The sequence below is a fragment of the Chlorocebus sabaeus genome, chromosome 9, assembly GCF_047675955.1.
Source record: "Chlorocebus sabaeus isolate Y175 chromosome 9, mChlSab1.0.hap1, whole genome shotgun sequence".
Classification (NCBI taxonomy): Eukaryota; Metazoa; Chordata; class Mammalia; order Primates; family Cercopithecidae; genus Chlorocebus; species Chlorocebus sabaeus.
This window is the reverse complement of record NC_132912.1, coordinates 89,827,199-89,844,596: the sequence shown is the minus strand read 5'-3', so window position 1 is coordinate 89,844,596 and position 17,398 is coordinate 89,827,199. Positions and strand designations below refer to the sequence as shown.

Genomic DNA, 17,398 nt, shown 5'->3' with positions numbered 1-17,398 from the left:
TAAGCTGATAAGAAACTTCAGCAAAGTCTCAGGATACAAAATTAATGCATTCTTAATAAGAATCACAAGCATTCTTATACACCAGTAACAGACAAACAGAGAGCCAAATCATGAGTGAACTTCCATTCACAATTGCTACAAAGAGAATAAAATACCTAGGAATCCAACTTACAAGGGATGTAAAGGACCTCTTCAAGGAGAACTACAAACCACTGCTCAGTGAAATAAAAGAGGACATGAACAATGGAAGAACATACCATGCTCATGGATAGGAAGAATCAATATCGTGAAAGTGGCCATACTGCCGAAGGTAATTTATAGATTCAATGCCATCCCCATCAAGCTACCAATGAGTTTCTTCACAGAATTGGAAAAAACTGCTTTAAAGTTCATATGGAACCAAAAAAGAGCCCGCATCTCCAAGGCAATCCTAAGTCAAAAGAACAAAGCTGGAGGCATCACGCTACCTGACTTCAAACTGTACTACAAGGCTACAGTAACCAAAACAGCATGATACTGGTACCAAAACAGAGATATAGACCAATGGAACAGAACAGAGTCCTCAGAAATAATACCACACATCTACAGCCATCTGGTCTTTAATAAACCTGAGAAAAGCAAGAAATGGGGAAAGGATTCCCTATTTAATAAATGGTGCTGGGATAATTGGCTAGCTATAAGTAGAAAGCTGAAACTGGATCCTTTCCTTACTCCTTATACGAAAATTAATTCAAGAAGGATTAGAGACTTAAATGTTAGACCTAATACCATAAAAACCCTAGAAGAAAACCTAGGTAATACCATTCAAGACATAGGCATGGGCAAGGACTTCATGTCTAAAACACCAAAAGCAACGGCAACAAAAGCCAAAATTGACAAATGGGATCTCATTAAATTAAAGAGCTTCTGCACAGCAAAAGAAACTACCATCAGAGTGAACAGGCAACCTACAGAATGGGAGAAAATTTTTGCAATCTACTCATCAGACAAAGGGCTAATATCCAGAACCTACAAAGAACTCAAACAAATTTACAAGAAAAAACAACCCCATCCAAAAGTGGGCAAAGGATATGAATAGACATTTCTCAAAAGAGGACATTCATACAGCCAACAGACACATTAAAAAATGCTCATCATCACTGGCCATCAGAGAAATGCAAATCAAAACCACAATGAGATACCATCTCACACCAGTTAGAATGGCAATCATTAAAAAGTCAGGAAAGGTGCTGGAGAGGATGTGGAGAAATAGGAACACTTTTACACTGTTGGTGGGACTGTAAACTAGTTCAACCATTATGGAAAACAGTATGGCGATTCCTCAAGGATCTAGAGCTAGAAGTACCATATGACCCAGCCATCTCATTACTGGGTATATACCCAAAGGATTATAAATCATGCTGCTCTAAAGACACATGCACACGTATGTTTATTGCGGCACTATTCACAATAGCAAAGACTTGGAATCAACCCAAACGTCCATCAGTGACAGACTGGATTAAGAAAATGTGGCACATATATACCGTGGAATACTATGCAGCCATAAAAAAGGATGAGTTTGTGTCCTTTGTAGGGATGTGGATGCAGCTGGAAACCATCATTCTCAGCAAACTATCGCAGTAACAGAAAACCAAACACCGCATGTTCTCACTTATAGGTGGAAACTGAACAATGAGATCACTTGGACTCGGGAAGGGGAACATCACACACCGGGGCCTATCACGGGGAGGGGGGGAGGGGGGAGGGATTGCATTGGGAGTTATACCTGATGTAAATGATGAGTTGATGGGTGCTGAAGAGTTGATGGGTGCAGCACACCAACATGGCACAAGTATACACATGTAACCAACCTGCACGTTTTGCACATGTACCCTAGAACTTAAAGTATAATAAAAAAAATTATATTAACATGTTGTACTGCATTAATCAGTTTTTGACTCTTTACCAACTTTATATTCCTGGAATAAATCCCAGTTAGTCATGTTCTATAACAATTCTTTCTCTATGTTGCTGTACTCAGTTTGCTAGTATTTTGTTGTAGGTTTTTGTGTCACATTTATCAGAGACAATGTTCTGTAGTTTTCTTTTCTTGTGATATCTTTGTCTGGTTTTATATCAGGATAATATTGGCCTCATAGAATGAATCAGGAAGTGTTCCCTTTTCTATTATTTTGGAAAAGTTTTGGAAAAGCTAGTACTAATTCTTTGGTTGGTGGAATTCAGCAGTAAAGCAATCTGAGTTATGTTATTTGTTGTAGGTAGTTAAAAATATTTTATGAATTCAATCTCTTTACTTTTTATAGTTTTTTTTTTTTTTTTAGATTGCCTATTTCTTCTTGAGTCAGTTTTGGTAGTTTATCTTTCTAGAAATTTTTCCATTTTATCTAAGTTATCTAATTTGTTAACATACAACTACTTACAGTATTCCTTTATAATTCTGTTTATTTCTTTAAAGTCAGTAGTAATGTTCTCCCTAATTTCTGATTTTAATAATTTAAGTATTCTCTCTGTTTTTCTTGGTCAATCTAGCTAAAGTTTTGCCAGTTTTGTTGACCTTTTCAAAAAACCAGCTTTTGGTTTCATTGATTTTTCTGTTGTCTTTCTACTCAGTGTTTAATTGATTTTCTTTTGAATATTGATTATTTCCTCTTTTTCTTTCATTTGGTTTAGTTTGCTTTCCTTTTCCAATGTCTTCGGGTGGAAGTTAGGTTATTGGTTTGAGATCTTTCTTCTTTCTTAATATGGGCACTTACAACTATAAATGTCTCACTGAGCACTGCTGTCACTACCATAAGTTTCGATGTGTTGTGTTTTCATTTTCGTTCATGATAAAGTATTTCCAGATTTTCCTTCGATTTCTTCCTTGATTATTAACTATTTCAGATCATATTGCTTAATTTCCACATATTTGTGAGCTCCCCCCTTTTTTCCTATTATTTATTTTTAATTTAATTTCACTGTGTTTGGAAAACATATTTTGTATTATTTCTACTTTTGAAAATGTATTGAGGTTTGTCTTTTGGCCAACACATGATCTATCCCAGATAATGTTCCATGTGCATGTGAAAAGAATGTGTATATTCTGTTGTTGTTGGGTGGAGTATTCCACAGATTGGTAGGTCTAGTTCAAGTTCGCTGTTGATCTTCTGCCTAGTTTTCTATCCATGATTGAGAGTGGGGTATTGAAAATTTCAGTATCATTACTGAAATGTGTATTTCTTCCTTCATTTCTGTGAGTTTTCAGTTTATGCTACACATTTATGATTATTACATTTTTCAGATAGAGTATATAGATTCTTAATTCATAGGTTTTATAGTTACAAAACCTTTTTCCTCAGGTTATGCATTTGAAGTTTGTTTTTGTTTTTTACTGCTTTTGGTGTTTTTTTTTTTTTTCTTTTTGTGTGTGTGTATGTGTGTGTAGATAATTAAATGGGTATCCAGGAGAAATTATTTCAGGGACCATAAGTCAGACAACTGGTATTGAGAGTTGGAGGTGTCATTTTTAGTTTTCAAAACAGGAAAAAAGTGATTTAGTCAACAAATCTGCAGTTAATTATGTCAAACTGTTTTTATTTGCAACATGGATGAGCAGGAGTAACAGAAACAAACTTTAAGGATGTTGACAAAATGTACTCTGTCATTCTCTTGACCACACTGAAGATCTAATTAAACAATGACTCATGTCTTAGGCTGCACAAGACATTTTTCCTATTCTATTATTCAAACTGTTTGGAATCATTGAACAGCAACCTTAATAAAATCTCTGAAACTCCTTAAAAGATTGTTGTACAGTATTTGTCAAAATAATGACTTTTTTCAGAGGGTTGGTTCAAGGAAGTATACTAATCGTAACATTTCTAATAGGGAAAACAGAAGGGGATCCATTTTGGGACACCATTCGGGACCAGATCCTGGGAAAGCCATCTGAAGAAATTAAAGAATGTCATAAACCAAAGCCCATCCTTCTTCACACTGGAGAAGTAATGCATTTTCATTATCATAGTGAAATTGTCATATTGTTATTTTTAAATTTGTGAACTGTCAGATAGTGAATGGTAGATATCTACTGAGATGGGAGGTCTTAATTTAGATATTCCCATATCAAGTTTTTAATATTAAAAAATGGGTTCTGTGACTCTAAGGAATGAAGGTTATGATTATGATGTATACTGATTTACCTATTGCACTTATGATTAATAAGTACAATAATTAGGACAGTGGGAAAGGCAGAATAAGATGAACATTTATCTTATTCAGAATTTATTTATGTTGGTTCCAAGAAGGGAGTCAGCATCGAATTTTCTGCAGAAGAAAACATTTCAGGTCATCTAAAATGAAACATGTTCATGTCTAAATTTTCTTACAGTTCAGGCAACATTATCAACTACAGCAATTTTCTTTTACACTCCTTTGAAACATATATTTTGCATTCTAAATGTCAAAAGGTCATTTCAATATTCATAAAAACTTGGATTGTTGAGTTAGAAGCATTTTAAAAATATTTTGTTCCTAATATCCTATTAAAATTCTTGAAAGAAGAAAGAGAGGAAAGGAAGGAATAGAGGGACAGGCTATATTATTCTGAATATGGAAAAGGATAAATTCTCTTGGGAAAAATATTGGAAAATAAGACAAGACTTGGCAGCTGTAAACTTAAAGGGCGATTATAATAAAAAGAGAAATGAAGTTAAACCATTCCAAATGGAAGTCCTTATTTATTGGGTATAAGAATAGTCACCAACAGTACTCTAGGAAAACGTTTGGTTACCTGTTATATATTGTGATTTCACGATGACAGATCCACCAAAAACTTCATTGATTAGTGCAGGTGAATGGGACTTTGGCATTTGAAATTCTCATGTTATGACTAGGACATAAATGCCCATATGGAATATTTAATAATACATCATAAATTAGAAACTAGAGGAACTTCTGGGACCACTATGTGTCTGTTAACCATGGAGAGAGTGTTATCCCTAACATAATTTTCTTGTTTTGGGTTCTCAGCTATCAAAACCTCATCCCTGGCATCCAGATATTGTTGATGTTCAGATTATTACCCTTGGATCCTTGGCCATAACTGCTATCCCTGGGGAGTTTACGTAAGTTCTTCTTTTTATTACTTAGTTAAAAATTTGTTTGTTGTATGTTTCTGTTGGAATTGCTTCTTATAATGAAAGATCATTCTGTACTGACCCCTTGGTATCCTCCTGTACTGTTTGGTGACAGTGACAAATATTCCTACCCTCTTTTGCTGGGGTCTCTGAAGAATAACTATCTCTATGCTTATTATCGATAGCTAAACTGAAGCAGACATGAAAATTAAAAAAAAAAAAACTTACCCCAAATTAAAATGTTGCCATGAGTTATTATGTCAGTTGAAAGATTTGCAGTCATGTTAAAATACAGGTACTTGAAATAATCAGATTAGGTATTAAAAGCATGGAAGAGTTTTTCACAAGATGGCGCCGAAAGCGAAGGAAGCTCCTGCCCCTCCTAAAGCCGAAGCCAAAGCGAAGGCTTTAAAGGCCAAGAAGGCAGTGTTGAAAGGTGTCCACAGCCACAGAAAAAAGAAGATCCGCACGTCACCCACCTTCCGGCGGCCCAAGACACTGCAACTCCGGAGGCAGCCCAAATATCCTCGGAAGAGCGCCCCCAGGAGAAACAAGCTTGACCACTATGCTATCATCAAGTTTCCGCTGACTACGGAGTCTGCCATGAAGAAGATAGAAGACAACAACACACTTGTGTTCATTGTGGATGTTAAAGCCAACAAGCACCAGATTAAACAGGCTGTGAAGAAGCTCTATGACATTGATGTGGCCAAGGTCAACACCCTGATTCCGCCTGATGGAGAGAAAAAGGCGTATGTTTGACTGGCTCCTGATTACGACGCTTTGGATGTTGCCAACAAAATTGGGATCATTTAAACTGAGTCCAGCTGCCTAATTCTAAATATATATATATATATATATATATATATATATATATATATATATATATCTTTTCAACATTAAAAAAAAAAAAAAAGCATGGAAGAATGTTTTAAACCTGCTTGATATGTAGTCTTCCTATCTCAGTAACTGGCAATTTTGTATCTTTCCAGCAGGTCCTATCTCTTGGAGTCATCCTTGAATTCTCTTTCTCTATTTTTTTCCTCTTTGAATTCTTCAGCAAATTTCATACACTCTACCCAACACCTTCTGTCACTTTCCCTCCTGGTCTAAGTTACCACAATCTTTTACACAGATTATTGCAATAACCTGCTATCTGGTCTGCTTCATTCTGTCTTCACTCCTCTGCAGTTTTTTCTCAACACAGCAGCTAGATTAAGCCCTTTAAAGTATAAATTAAATAATGTCATGTCTTTGCTCAAAACCCTCCAGTAGCTTATCATTTCATTCCAGGTAAATCCTCAAACTTGCAATCTCCTACATGATCTGTTCTTCAGCAAACTCTCCTATCTGACTTCTTAACTTTCTCCTCTTTACTCACCTCTGATTCAGCCACACTGGCCTTATTACACTTCCCAGACTTATCAAAGATACTTTTGTCTCAGGACCTTTGAACTTACGGTTTCTTCTGTCTGGAACACTTTTCTTCCAGTTATCTTCATGACTAAATCTTTTATCCCTTTAGTTCTTTGCTCAAATATCTAACAGGGATACCAGTGCTGTTTGCACTGTATAATCTTCACCTACCACCAGCACCACCACCACCACATCAGCACCCAGCAGCACCCGCAATACCATCAGCACCACCATCACCACAGTGACCACCACCACTCCCTTTCCTCTTTATCCTGCTTTGTTATTCTCTATAGCTTTTCTCATCATCTGTTTTTATTTGCTTATTACCTCTCTCCTCTGCCTAGAATGTAAGCTCCATACTGTTGAATCCTTAGCTCCTAGAAGTAGGCCTGGTGTGTAGTAGATGCTCAGTGTTTTACTGAAGAATTAAATGAATGAATGATACAGTAAATTCTTTGTAGGAAGGGACAGTAATGTATTTTCTACCTGCTTCAGCTTTTACAAACATAGAATGCAACTAATCATTTTGTTGACTCAAGAATGGAAAATAATGATGATCTTTTGCTAGTGATAACCACTGATTCTGTTTCCATCTTTTAGTTAAATTGACTGTTTTCAGTTTAGGATTTATTTTGAAGCTAGGACAGGCAGGAAAAAAAGCTCAAGTTTAGGTTTTCATAGTCATTGGGTTCCTACATATTTTACTATTGCGTGGTGAGCCAGGGTAATTTTTTTGTTTTCACTGCAAGTGTTTCTGTATACTCTGCACACAGTCTGAGTAGGAAAACGTACACATAATTGTTTTCTTGACTCAGGACCATGTCTGGACGAAGACTTCGAGAGGCAGTTCAAGCAGTAAGTTAAAAATAAAATAACATATCTACATGTGCATATTTGATGAAGAGGAAATTATATCCTATCCGTATGATCCTATGTCTTTTAAATTAATCTTTTTTAAGATGACTAGAGTTCCACATTTCTTGAAATTAATGGCTTAGGTGAATATGAAATATTGGTAGTATCAGAACCAGACTTAGAAAACATAAGGGATTTATCATTAGGTTAAAAATATTTTATTGGTATTTATGTATTAATAATTTAAAATTTGATAATGGTTTTATATATTAAATACTAAGTAACCTCTGAGTACCTCAATATCTTAAGTTCCTGTGAACAGTCTAAATAAAATGCATTACATTTTGGGAATTCTGTATTTTATCTGTGCTATATTTTTAATTTTCTTTATATTCAGGCAGTATTGTAAATGGTTCTGAATTGACATGTCAAAAATATCTTGTTACTTAGCTCTGGAAATTGCTATTCTGGTTAGCTAATAGCCAACCACCCTTTTGATTTTTTAACAAGTTGATTTTTTAAATCCCTATTTTAGTAGTAAGAAGTTTCTACATCTGCAACTGTGATCATCAAGGTATTTATAGATCCATTGACTTGTCCAACTTAGTGCAGTTAGAAAAATTTTATTAAGAAAAATATCTTAAACTAATAATGTCATCAATGCTTGTGTGTTAAGGATAACAGAATGATATTATACTTAAAGATGAAGAGTAATTTTGTTGGATTTTACTTTTCTCTCCTAGGAATTTGCATCTCATGGGATGCAGAACATGACTGTTGTTATTTCAGGTCTATGCAATGTCTATACGCATTACATTACCACTTATGAAGAATACCAGGTAAAGCTAAAGATTTTCATAATTTAAATGAATTATACCCCGGTCATGTCAAATGCAGACTTGCTTTGTAAACTGTCCCAGTCACGTTTCTGAGAGATGATTATGTTTTAGGTATAGCAGATAAGAGAATGATAAACCAAAGGTCGTATTTAAGAGTTTCAAATACATCCTTTTAAGTCCAGGTCAGAATTCTAGTTTTATTGACCTACATTTTCCCTGAAATTAATTATTTTGTCAGGGGCACTGGTAATAAGCCTGAGTTGTGGCATAAAACATTTCTAACACTATTCATAATGCATTTGATGCCTTAAGCCTCTGTAACACCTGAGAAAACTCCTACTAGTAGCTGTTTATTGAGTGCCCTAGTTAAGACTTTGCAAATATTATTTAAAGTAATCCTTACAGTATATCTGGAAGTAAGATATTATTATGTTGATGATATATATTAAGAAACAGAGTCCCAGAGAGTTTGAGGGAGGCTGGTAGCTAGTAATATTTCATTATTTATAAATAGTCCAGAAAGCAGCCCAAGTACTTTTTAAGTAAAACATGAAAACAGTCCAGAGTCTCATAATTAATAATTTCTGTTAATAATATATCTGCTGGTATATAACAGCAGTGCATACAGAGGCATACAGTCTACCCCTTGGTAAATATTCAGTCATACTAAGAGTGGCCTCTGCCCTGCTACCCTCTGTTGGCTTTCCTGAAGGTCCCTGCCTTCTAGGAATTCCCATTGAAAAAGGGATCTTAATGATGCTAAACTTGGACAGGAATAATTACATCCTTTCTTCACTACCTCTATTATTAAGCATTTCTGTCAATTATAAATATAGGAAACAAAAATAAATTATTTTAGCAGTACCTCTGTCACCAATAGGAACCACAGATATTTTCATATCACATACAATGATTGCAGATCTAGAAATATCTTTTACTCTTATTGCTGTTTTATAATCACAGTAGTTATTAGATCCACAGATATAACTTGTTATTCAATAGCATAATAAAGAAGCACATACATTACTGTACACAACATTGGTTTATTATAGTTTGGTAAACATATTTCAACCTAATTGGTTTCCTTTGTCAATTCCATGTGTTTTATTTTACACCTTTAGAAACATTATTCTGAGGGAGGTCCTTAGGTCTCAACATGCTGCCGAAGGAGTCCATGTCACAAACAAGGTTAGGAACCCCTACTAGCTTGTCTCCTGGTCCAGGTGAGATGGGAGAGTTCCCTGAACCCCCTTGCATTATGTGTGACAGGGGTGTGGCTCATCTGTTCAGCATCTGTACATGCTGAAACCCTTTATGGGAAGGAGAGCACGCAGACAGGCAGGTGCAGGAGCCAGGGCAAGTGCTTTTGGGTGCCGGCAGGAGCAAATTCCATGAGGGCCCTGCAGCAGTATCTAGGTCTGGGTTCCTGCTACTCTGGAAGCCCAAGTGGTCATGTGTTACATACAGTGCACTTTTTTTTTTTTAACTTTGCTGTCTGCAGATGGCCTGAGTATTAAACAGCTCAGTGCCCTCTTGGTACCCAGGTCCTTGTACAGTGTCCAGGAAGAATCAGGTTGCAAATAAACATGAAGGATGAATTCAGGGTTTTATTGAGCGGTAGAGGTAGCTCTCAGTGGGATGAATGGGGAGCTGGAAAGGGGATGGAGTGGGAAGATGATCTTCCCCTGGAGTTTGACTGTCCAGCAGCCGATCTCCTCTTCAGCTATCCCCAGCCAAAGTCCTCTCAGAGTTCAGATGCTCCTTCTCTTTTCTCTCCTGTGCTATTCTGCCGTTCTGCTTTTCTGTTCATCTCCTCGTTTGCTTGTGGAGCTGGGGGTTTGGGGTTTATATGGGTACAGGGTAGGGGGGCATAGTGAATGAAAATGCAAAACAGAAACGTTTGGGTGCAAAACCAAAAATGCTTGTTCTTGTTTAGGGCCACAGATTTCCAGGCTTAAGGGTGGAATCTTTGCCAGGGAACCACTCTTTTCTAGCCAGTATTTTCCTGTTTCCTGTCCATATCACAGGAATATACTCCTGCAAGGATTACTATTAATTACTTCATTCATTCAACAGATATGTATTGTTACAGATACTGTGCTAGCCACTTTCTGGGGCATAATGATGAAAAGAATCTGTCCCTTCCCTCAAGATCACTAGAAGTCAGGGGTCTAGTACAAAGACAGAAAAGAGAACAAATGATTACATTTTCATGAAAGGCATTCACAAGGTGTTATAAAAATAAAGAGAAAGAGCACCAGCCCAGACTGGGTATTTGAGGACTGGGACTGTTCAGGAAGACGTAACATCTGTGTGAGTTCTTGAGAACAAGTAAGAGTTAGGCAAATAAAAAGTAAGAATGTATCCCATATAGAAGAAACTATATATGCAAAGGTCCAGAGGGCAGGCACATTGATGGAGCATAATTAGTTGAGTAGCATGGAGTAAGTATGAGAAGGTGATGGTAAGGAGATGGGGGCCAGAGTGGGAGACATAGGTTAGCTAATGGATAGTCTTACATGCTATGCTACAGAGCTTTCACTCAGTAAGGAAGGCTTTGGGGGAACTGCAGTAGGATTCTAAGCAAGAGAATGCTTTGATAAAATTTTGTGATTTAGAAAGGTCAATAAGGTGGCAGTGTGAAAAAGGAATTGGAAGGGCTTGTGTATGGGCAGAGGACTGGTTAAGAAGCCATAGTGTAGTTAAGATCTGGGCAAGACATGGACACGCATACTTGAGGGTGAAGGCTGGGAGGAGGGAGAGGATCAAAAAATTACTTGTCAGGTGCTCTGCTTATTACCTGGCTGATGAAATAATCTGTATAACCAACCCTCATGACATGTGATTTACCAGTGTAACAAACCTACACATATACTCCTGAACCTAATATAAAATTAAAAAAAAAAAAGATCTGGGTGAGAGATGAGGGTTTGAACTAAGGTAAAATCTACTTATACCTTAGGAGAAAGTAAGACAGGAAAACGAAAGAACTCAGGAGATTTGAAGGAGATAGAATTACCAGGTTTGGAGACTGATAGGATACAGGATGAGGGAGAGAGGAGTCTAAGGAAACTGCAGGCTGATCCTCACATGGGAGACTGGAAAGATGACATTCGCTGAGATGAGAATGTTGTGGAGGAAGCTGATATGTCTAGAGTGGTGAGATTGGTTTTAGATTTGATGACTTTGAAGTTCCTGTAAAAGAGCCAAAGACCTGGAGGTCAGGTAAAAGTGCATTTGGCTCAGTTTCATGGCTGTGATGGATTAAATGTCCTTCTCCAGTTAGTACCTTCTAACTATTTATCCAGAAGTTATAAGGACTCTTTTTATTTTGTTTTTTCTTCTGACATATGCCCTGGGGGAAAGCATTTATATTACAAGTACTTACAATAGACTAAAGCATAGGAGCTAGCACCCTCTTTCATAGTAAGTAGAGTGACAGTCTAAATGGCATAAGCAGAGAGAACCCACTGCTTTTAATAGGTAGTTGATGGGAATCGCTTACTTTGGCCAGTAAATGGAAATGCCCATCCTCTTTTGTCATACATAATCTTGAATATTATGCCAGTTTTGAATAATGTGAGATGCGAAGTGTCACATTTACCTAAAATGCTATACCTCTGTAAATGGATTTAAATATGCAGAACCATATACAACCCTCCCTGCCTTTCCTGCAGGCTCAGCGATATGAGGCAGCATCGACAATTTATGGACCTCACACGTTATCTGCTTACATTCAGCTTTTCAGAAACCTTGCTAAGGCTATTGCTACGGTAATCAAATATTGTTTGTGTGTGTGTGTGTGTGTGTATGTCTGTATGTGTCTGTGTCTGGTGAGAAAATGCAGAGAGAAGCAAAAGAGAACCTTAGCTTCGAGTGTTCAGTTTCTTTGACAACCTTTATATTTTACAAAACTTATAGCTTTGTAGTATCTCTGAGAAAAATAAAATTTCTTTCCAAATTTTGGATCTAGTTAACATCCTTTCGTGGTGGCAGCTTCTTTCATATATATTATCTCATTATTTTTACAACCATCATGTGAAGTTAAGGAGATATCATTTCTCCCCAGTTTTCAGAGAAGCACATAGACTTGAAGATACGTGAGGAAGCTTACTACACCTGGGAGTTGAACCTGTGTTCTCTAATCCTTGCCAGATTCTCCCCATTTGCTCCAAGAGTTGAGTAGGTCAGCATTCTAAGATGCCCATTTTCCACATAATAATATCTCAGAAATTGGGATGCATTTTCCAATCAGAGGAATCTTATTATTATTATAATTAGTAGCATGCTTTTACTTTCTTGGTGGTTCAAAAGATTATATGAGTTGTTAAATCAATGGAAGCTTAGATTTGATGTAAAAATGGTGGTGCCTTGGAATGAACACATTGCATCTACCTAAAATATATACCACTGAGCAAGTTTACTTGATTTAAAGGAACTTCACTTGTGGAAATATTCCCTTTGGATGCAGTTGTTTATGAAGCTGTAACTGTGATGTCAGAAGGTTAGTCAACAAACAGGATAAAGGGCTTAAAATAGTAAGCAGCCCCTTATATAATAATATGTAAGCCTCAATAAAAAATGTGAAACAATTGTGGCATAGCAAAGAAAATAAAGCCCTTTTAATGAAAGAGCTTGGATATATTAAATTGAAAGAAATGAAATGGTTGTCTCTGTAGGTTGCATCAGTCGGATGTTGAACATTTCATATGGCTGTATTATTAGTTACTGATTGTGTGTTTGGAATTTCAGTATTTTATATAATTTCTTTGTACATATTTTAATCAATTGATATTTATTTTCATTTTATCATAATTTTGCTCTCAGTTTTAGGTTACTTTTTTTGAATAATTGTCTGTATTTATTTATTTATTTATTTATTTGTTTGTTTGTTTCTATTATAAAATCCAAATCTATTTGCAGGACATTTATATTATACAGAAAAGTATAAACCTATAACCCATCCCTAGAGGTAACTACTGTTTAACTGTCACTATGCTCATAGGTCTATAGTTCTTCCCATGAAAATAGATTCTTCAAATTTTGTAGTGACAATGGAGAAAAATGCAATTAATTTGGTGGAAATTTGTTTTACAGTCAAATTTCTGGTCAAGCACCTTACAACTAGCTATGTGATCTTGAAAAAAAACACTGAATATGTCCAAGCCTATTTTCTCATTTGCAAAATGGGAATGGTAATACATAACCTATCTCATATGCAGTTGTAGAGATTAAATCTATAATGTGAGGAATAAAGAACATTAAATATTCATTGAAAGTAATGGCAAAATGTCAATTACTTTTGTACCAACCTAATATACATCAAGGGATATTTGAAAATTGAGATTTGTATTTTTATGACACTATTAAAAATGGTAAACTTTTTGGGCAACATAGATTAAACCAGTCAAGATATGGGATGATCTTAAATTTTAAATTAAAAATATATTTATTATATTCTTTTATTAGAACAGACAAGAATCTAGGAAAAAACTTGGTACTGACTCCAGATGAAAGTGGCTCAATACTTTTTTAAAATTAAAATAATAATTATAGTGCCATGTTATAATTACCTTTTTGCATGGTAGGCCCCTGTACAAAGTCACACAATTCGAAAGTATGCTTCCAACCTTGTACTCTGGTCGCTGTCCTTATGTTGTCTAGGGGAATAAAAGAGTTGCCTATGACCAAAGCTTTCTCCCAGTGACAAGAGTTTAAATTGTTAATTTCTAGGCTCATGCTTAGCAAGGCTACCTTCCTATTTTCTCAAGGTTGTTAGCTCTTGGAGTGTGTATGAGTATGTATGTGTGCACTCTTCCATTAATGCAGACATTTCTGGGACTGGAAGCCTGGGAAAAGGGTCTTTGACTCTACGTATACACTCCTTAACAAATGCTCTTTGTTCCAGGACACAGTAGCCAACCTGAGCAGAGGCCCAGAACCTCCATTTTTCCAACAATTAATAGTTCCATTAATTCCTAATATTGTGGATAGAGCACCAATAGGCAGAACTTTTGGGGATGTCCTGCAGCCAGCAAAACCTGAATACAGAGTGGTAAGATTCACGCGCAGACCTTGGAATCCTTTAGAGGCTTGTTTTTGGGGATGAAGGGAAGGATGACAGTGTCACCATTTGCCTCTAATCATGCTGTAGACTAGCTGTTAGCAATGATAATTTTGACAATTGTTGTTATCTCTGCCAAAGTAATGAGAATGGGAAAATATTTATTTTTTGTGGGTAATTGTGTCAAATTGAAATTCTAAAATCCAAATTATTCCTTTTCCTAAATGAATGATCATGGAATTATTCACTGGCACTGAGAGTTGTCTCTTAAATCAAGGATAGGAAAAACATACAGAAATGAAGCAGAATTTATACCATTACTATTTTATATCAATCTTGTGCCCTGAAAGCTTGCTGAATCAGTTATTAGATTCAATTGTTTTTTTGGGGAGGGGAGCGGGGAATGAGTAAGAAAGGAGTCTGGATTTCTTAGGAATTTCTACATACAGTATCATGTCATCTGTGAATAAAAATAAACTTATTTATTCCTTTCTATATTTCTTTTCTGAATGCATCTAATTATTTTTCCTTTTTGGACTGGCTAGAACCTTCAATAGAATATTTTGCTTTTTAAAAAATTTTATTTAATTTTCTAATTGATAAAATTATACACATTTATTGTGTACAAGATGGTGTTTTGAAATACGTATACATGGGGAATGGCTCAATTGAGCTAATTAACATATGAGTTATGTCACATACTTATTATTTTTTGTTGTGAGAAAATTTGAGACTCTCTTAATTTTTAAAAAACAATACATTGCTTTAACTGAAGTCATCAAGTTGTACAGTAGACCTCTTGAACTTATTCTCCTTGTCTAAATGAAATTTTATATTCCTTGATCAATACCTCCCCAACCCCCAAACCTCCTAGCTCCTGGTAACCAACCTTCTGCCAACATTCTACTCTCTACTTCTATGAGTTTAACTCTTTAAGGTTCTACATATAAGTGAGATCATTTAGTATTTATCTTTCTGTACCTGGTTTATTTCACTGAGTCTACTGTTCTCCAGGTTTATCCATGTTGTGTCAAATGTAAGGATCTCATTCTTATTTATGGCTGAATAGTATTCCTTTGTGTATATGTACTACATTTTCTTTATCCATTCATCCATTGATGGACACTTAGGTTGTTTCATATCTTGGCTATTGTGAACAGTGCTGCAATAAACATGGGAATGCACATATCTTTTCAACAAACTGATTTCATATCCTTTGGATATAGACCCAGAAATGGTATTGTGTATAATGTTTTACAGTAGTTCTATTTTTAATTTTTTGAGAAACCTCTTGCTGCTTTTCATAATGGCTGCACTAATTCACATTCTCATGAACAGTGTGTAAGAGTTACCTTTTTCTACATTCTTATCAACACTTATCTTTTGTCTTTTTTAATATTATGCATTCTAACAGGTGTGAGGTGATATCTCGTTGTAGTTTCATGTGCATTTCTTTGATGATCACTGATATCAAACATTTTTAAAAATATCCTGTTGATCATTTGTATGTCTTCTTTGGAGAAATGTTTATTTAGGTCCTTTTCTTATTTTCAAATTGGGTTATTTGTTTTCTTGCTATTGAGTTGTTTGAGTACCTTATATCTTTTAGATATTAACTCTTTATTGGATGCGTAGTTTGCAAATGTTTTCTCCCATTCCTTAGGTTGTCTTCTCACTTTGTTAATTTTTTTTTTTTTTGGTTGTGCAGAAACTGTTTAATTTGATGTAGTATCATGTGTCCATGTGTCAGTTTTTGCTTTTGTTGCTTTTGTTGCTTTTGCATTAGGGGTCACATTTGAAAAAAACAAAAACAAAACAAAAAAAACATTGCCTACACCAACATCATGGAGCTTTTCCTCTAAGTTTTCTTTCAGTTGTTTTATAGTTTCAGGTCTTATATTTAAATATTTAATCAATTTTGAGTCAATTTTTATATTTAATTCTTCTGCATGTGGCTATCCAGTTTTCCCAGCACCATTTATGGAAGAGACTGTCACTTCCCCACTGTACATTCTTGGCACCTTTGTCAAAAATCAATGTACCATAGATGTGTGGGCTTATTTCTGGGCTCCATTGGTCTATGTGTACCAATGATGTGTTGATTACTTTAGGCCAGTACCATGCTGTGTTGATTACTATAGCTTTGTAGTATATTTTGAAGTCAGGTTGCGTGGTACCTTCAGTTTTGTTCTTTTTGCTGAAGATCCAATCCAATGTCAAATAGAAGTTGTGAGACTGGACACTCTTGTCTTGTTTACAATATTAGTAGAAGAGTATTCAGTTTTTCACCATTTAGTGTGAGGTTTTCTTTAGGATTTTTGTAGATTCTCTTTATCATGTTGAGGAAGTTACCTTTTAGGCCAACTTATTGAGAGTTTTGTCAGAAATAAGTGTTAGATTTTTACAATTTTTTTTCTACTGAGGTGACAATGTGGTTTTTGTCTTTTATTATTTTAATATGGTATTTGCATTCATTGGTTTTCAGATGTTAAATAAATGCCATACCATTTAGTCATGGTGTGTAATCCTTTTTAGATATTGCTGAATTTGATTTGCTAACATATTGTAAGGAGTTTTCTACTTATGTCTATGAGGGATATTTTTAGTTTTCTTTTTATGTGTTTTCTTTGCCTTTGGTATCAGGGCAATAGTAGTTTCAAAGAATGAGTTGGGAAATGTTTCCTCTTGTACTTTCTGAAAAAGTATCCAAAAGATTGGCTTTATTTACTCTTTAAATATTTGATTGGATTGACCAGCAAGGCCATATGGACCTGGCTTTCCTTTATGTCAAAATTTTTATTACTAATTCAATTTCTTTACTTGTTATATGCCCATTCATATTTCCTGTTTTTTTCCTTGCATCGATTTTGTGTCTTTATAGGAATTTATCTTTATAGGAATTGATATCATTCTAGGGGAATTTTCTCATTTCATATAAGTTGTTTAATTTGTTGGTGTAATATAAAAGTTGTTATTGCTCATCATAATCCCCTCTAATCCTTTTAATTTCTGAAGAGTTGACAATGATGTCCCCTCTTTCTTTCTAATTTTGGTAATTTGTGTTCTCAAAGAACTAGCATTGAGTTTTAGTGCTTTTACCTATTGTA

At 35.4% G+C, this 17,398-nt stretch overlaps 1 protein-coding gene and 1 pseudogene across 3 annotated transcripts in view; both read left to right on the top strand.

The window, feature by feature from the left end:
• Nucleotides 1–17,398, top strand: part of ASAH2 (N-acylsphingosine amidohydrolase 2) — a 70,041-nt gene that overhangs the window by 45,816 nt on the left and 6,827 nt on the right. For 2 of the 3 annotated variants that reach the window (XM_038009218.2, XM_007963452.3), the window contains 6 exons: nucleotides 3,868–3,983; nucleotides 5,011–5,105; nucleotides 7,349–7,388; nucleotides 8,132–8,227; nucleotides 11,905–12,000; nucleotides 14,136–14,282. In XM_038009218.2, the coding sequence (XP_037865146.2) occupies nucleotides 3,868–3,983; nucleotides 5,011–5,105; nucleotides 7,349–7,388; nucleotides 8,132–8,227; nucleotides 11,905–12,000; nucleotides 14,136–14,282 (590 nt within the window). Of the gene's footprint in view, nucleotides 1–3,867; nucleotides 3,984–5,010; nucleotides 5,106–7,348; nucleotides 7,389–8,131; nucleotides 8,228–11,904; nucleotides 12,001–14,135; nucleotides 14,283–17,398 lie in introns of those variants that run through there. The other variant, XM_038009219.2, reaches the window with a different exon arrangement.
• On the top strand, nucleotides 5,466–5,894 carry LOC103216196 (large ribosomal subunit protein uL23 pseudogene; annotated as a pseudogene).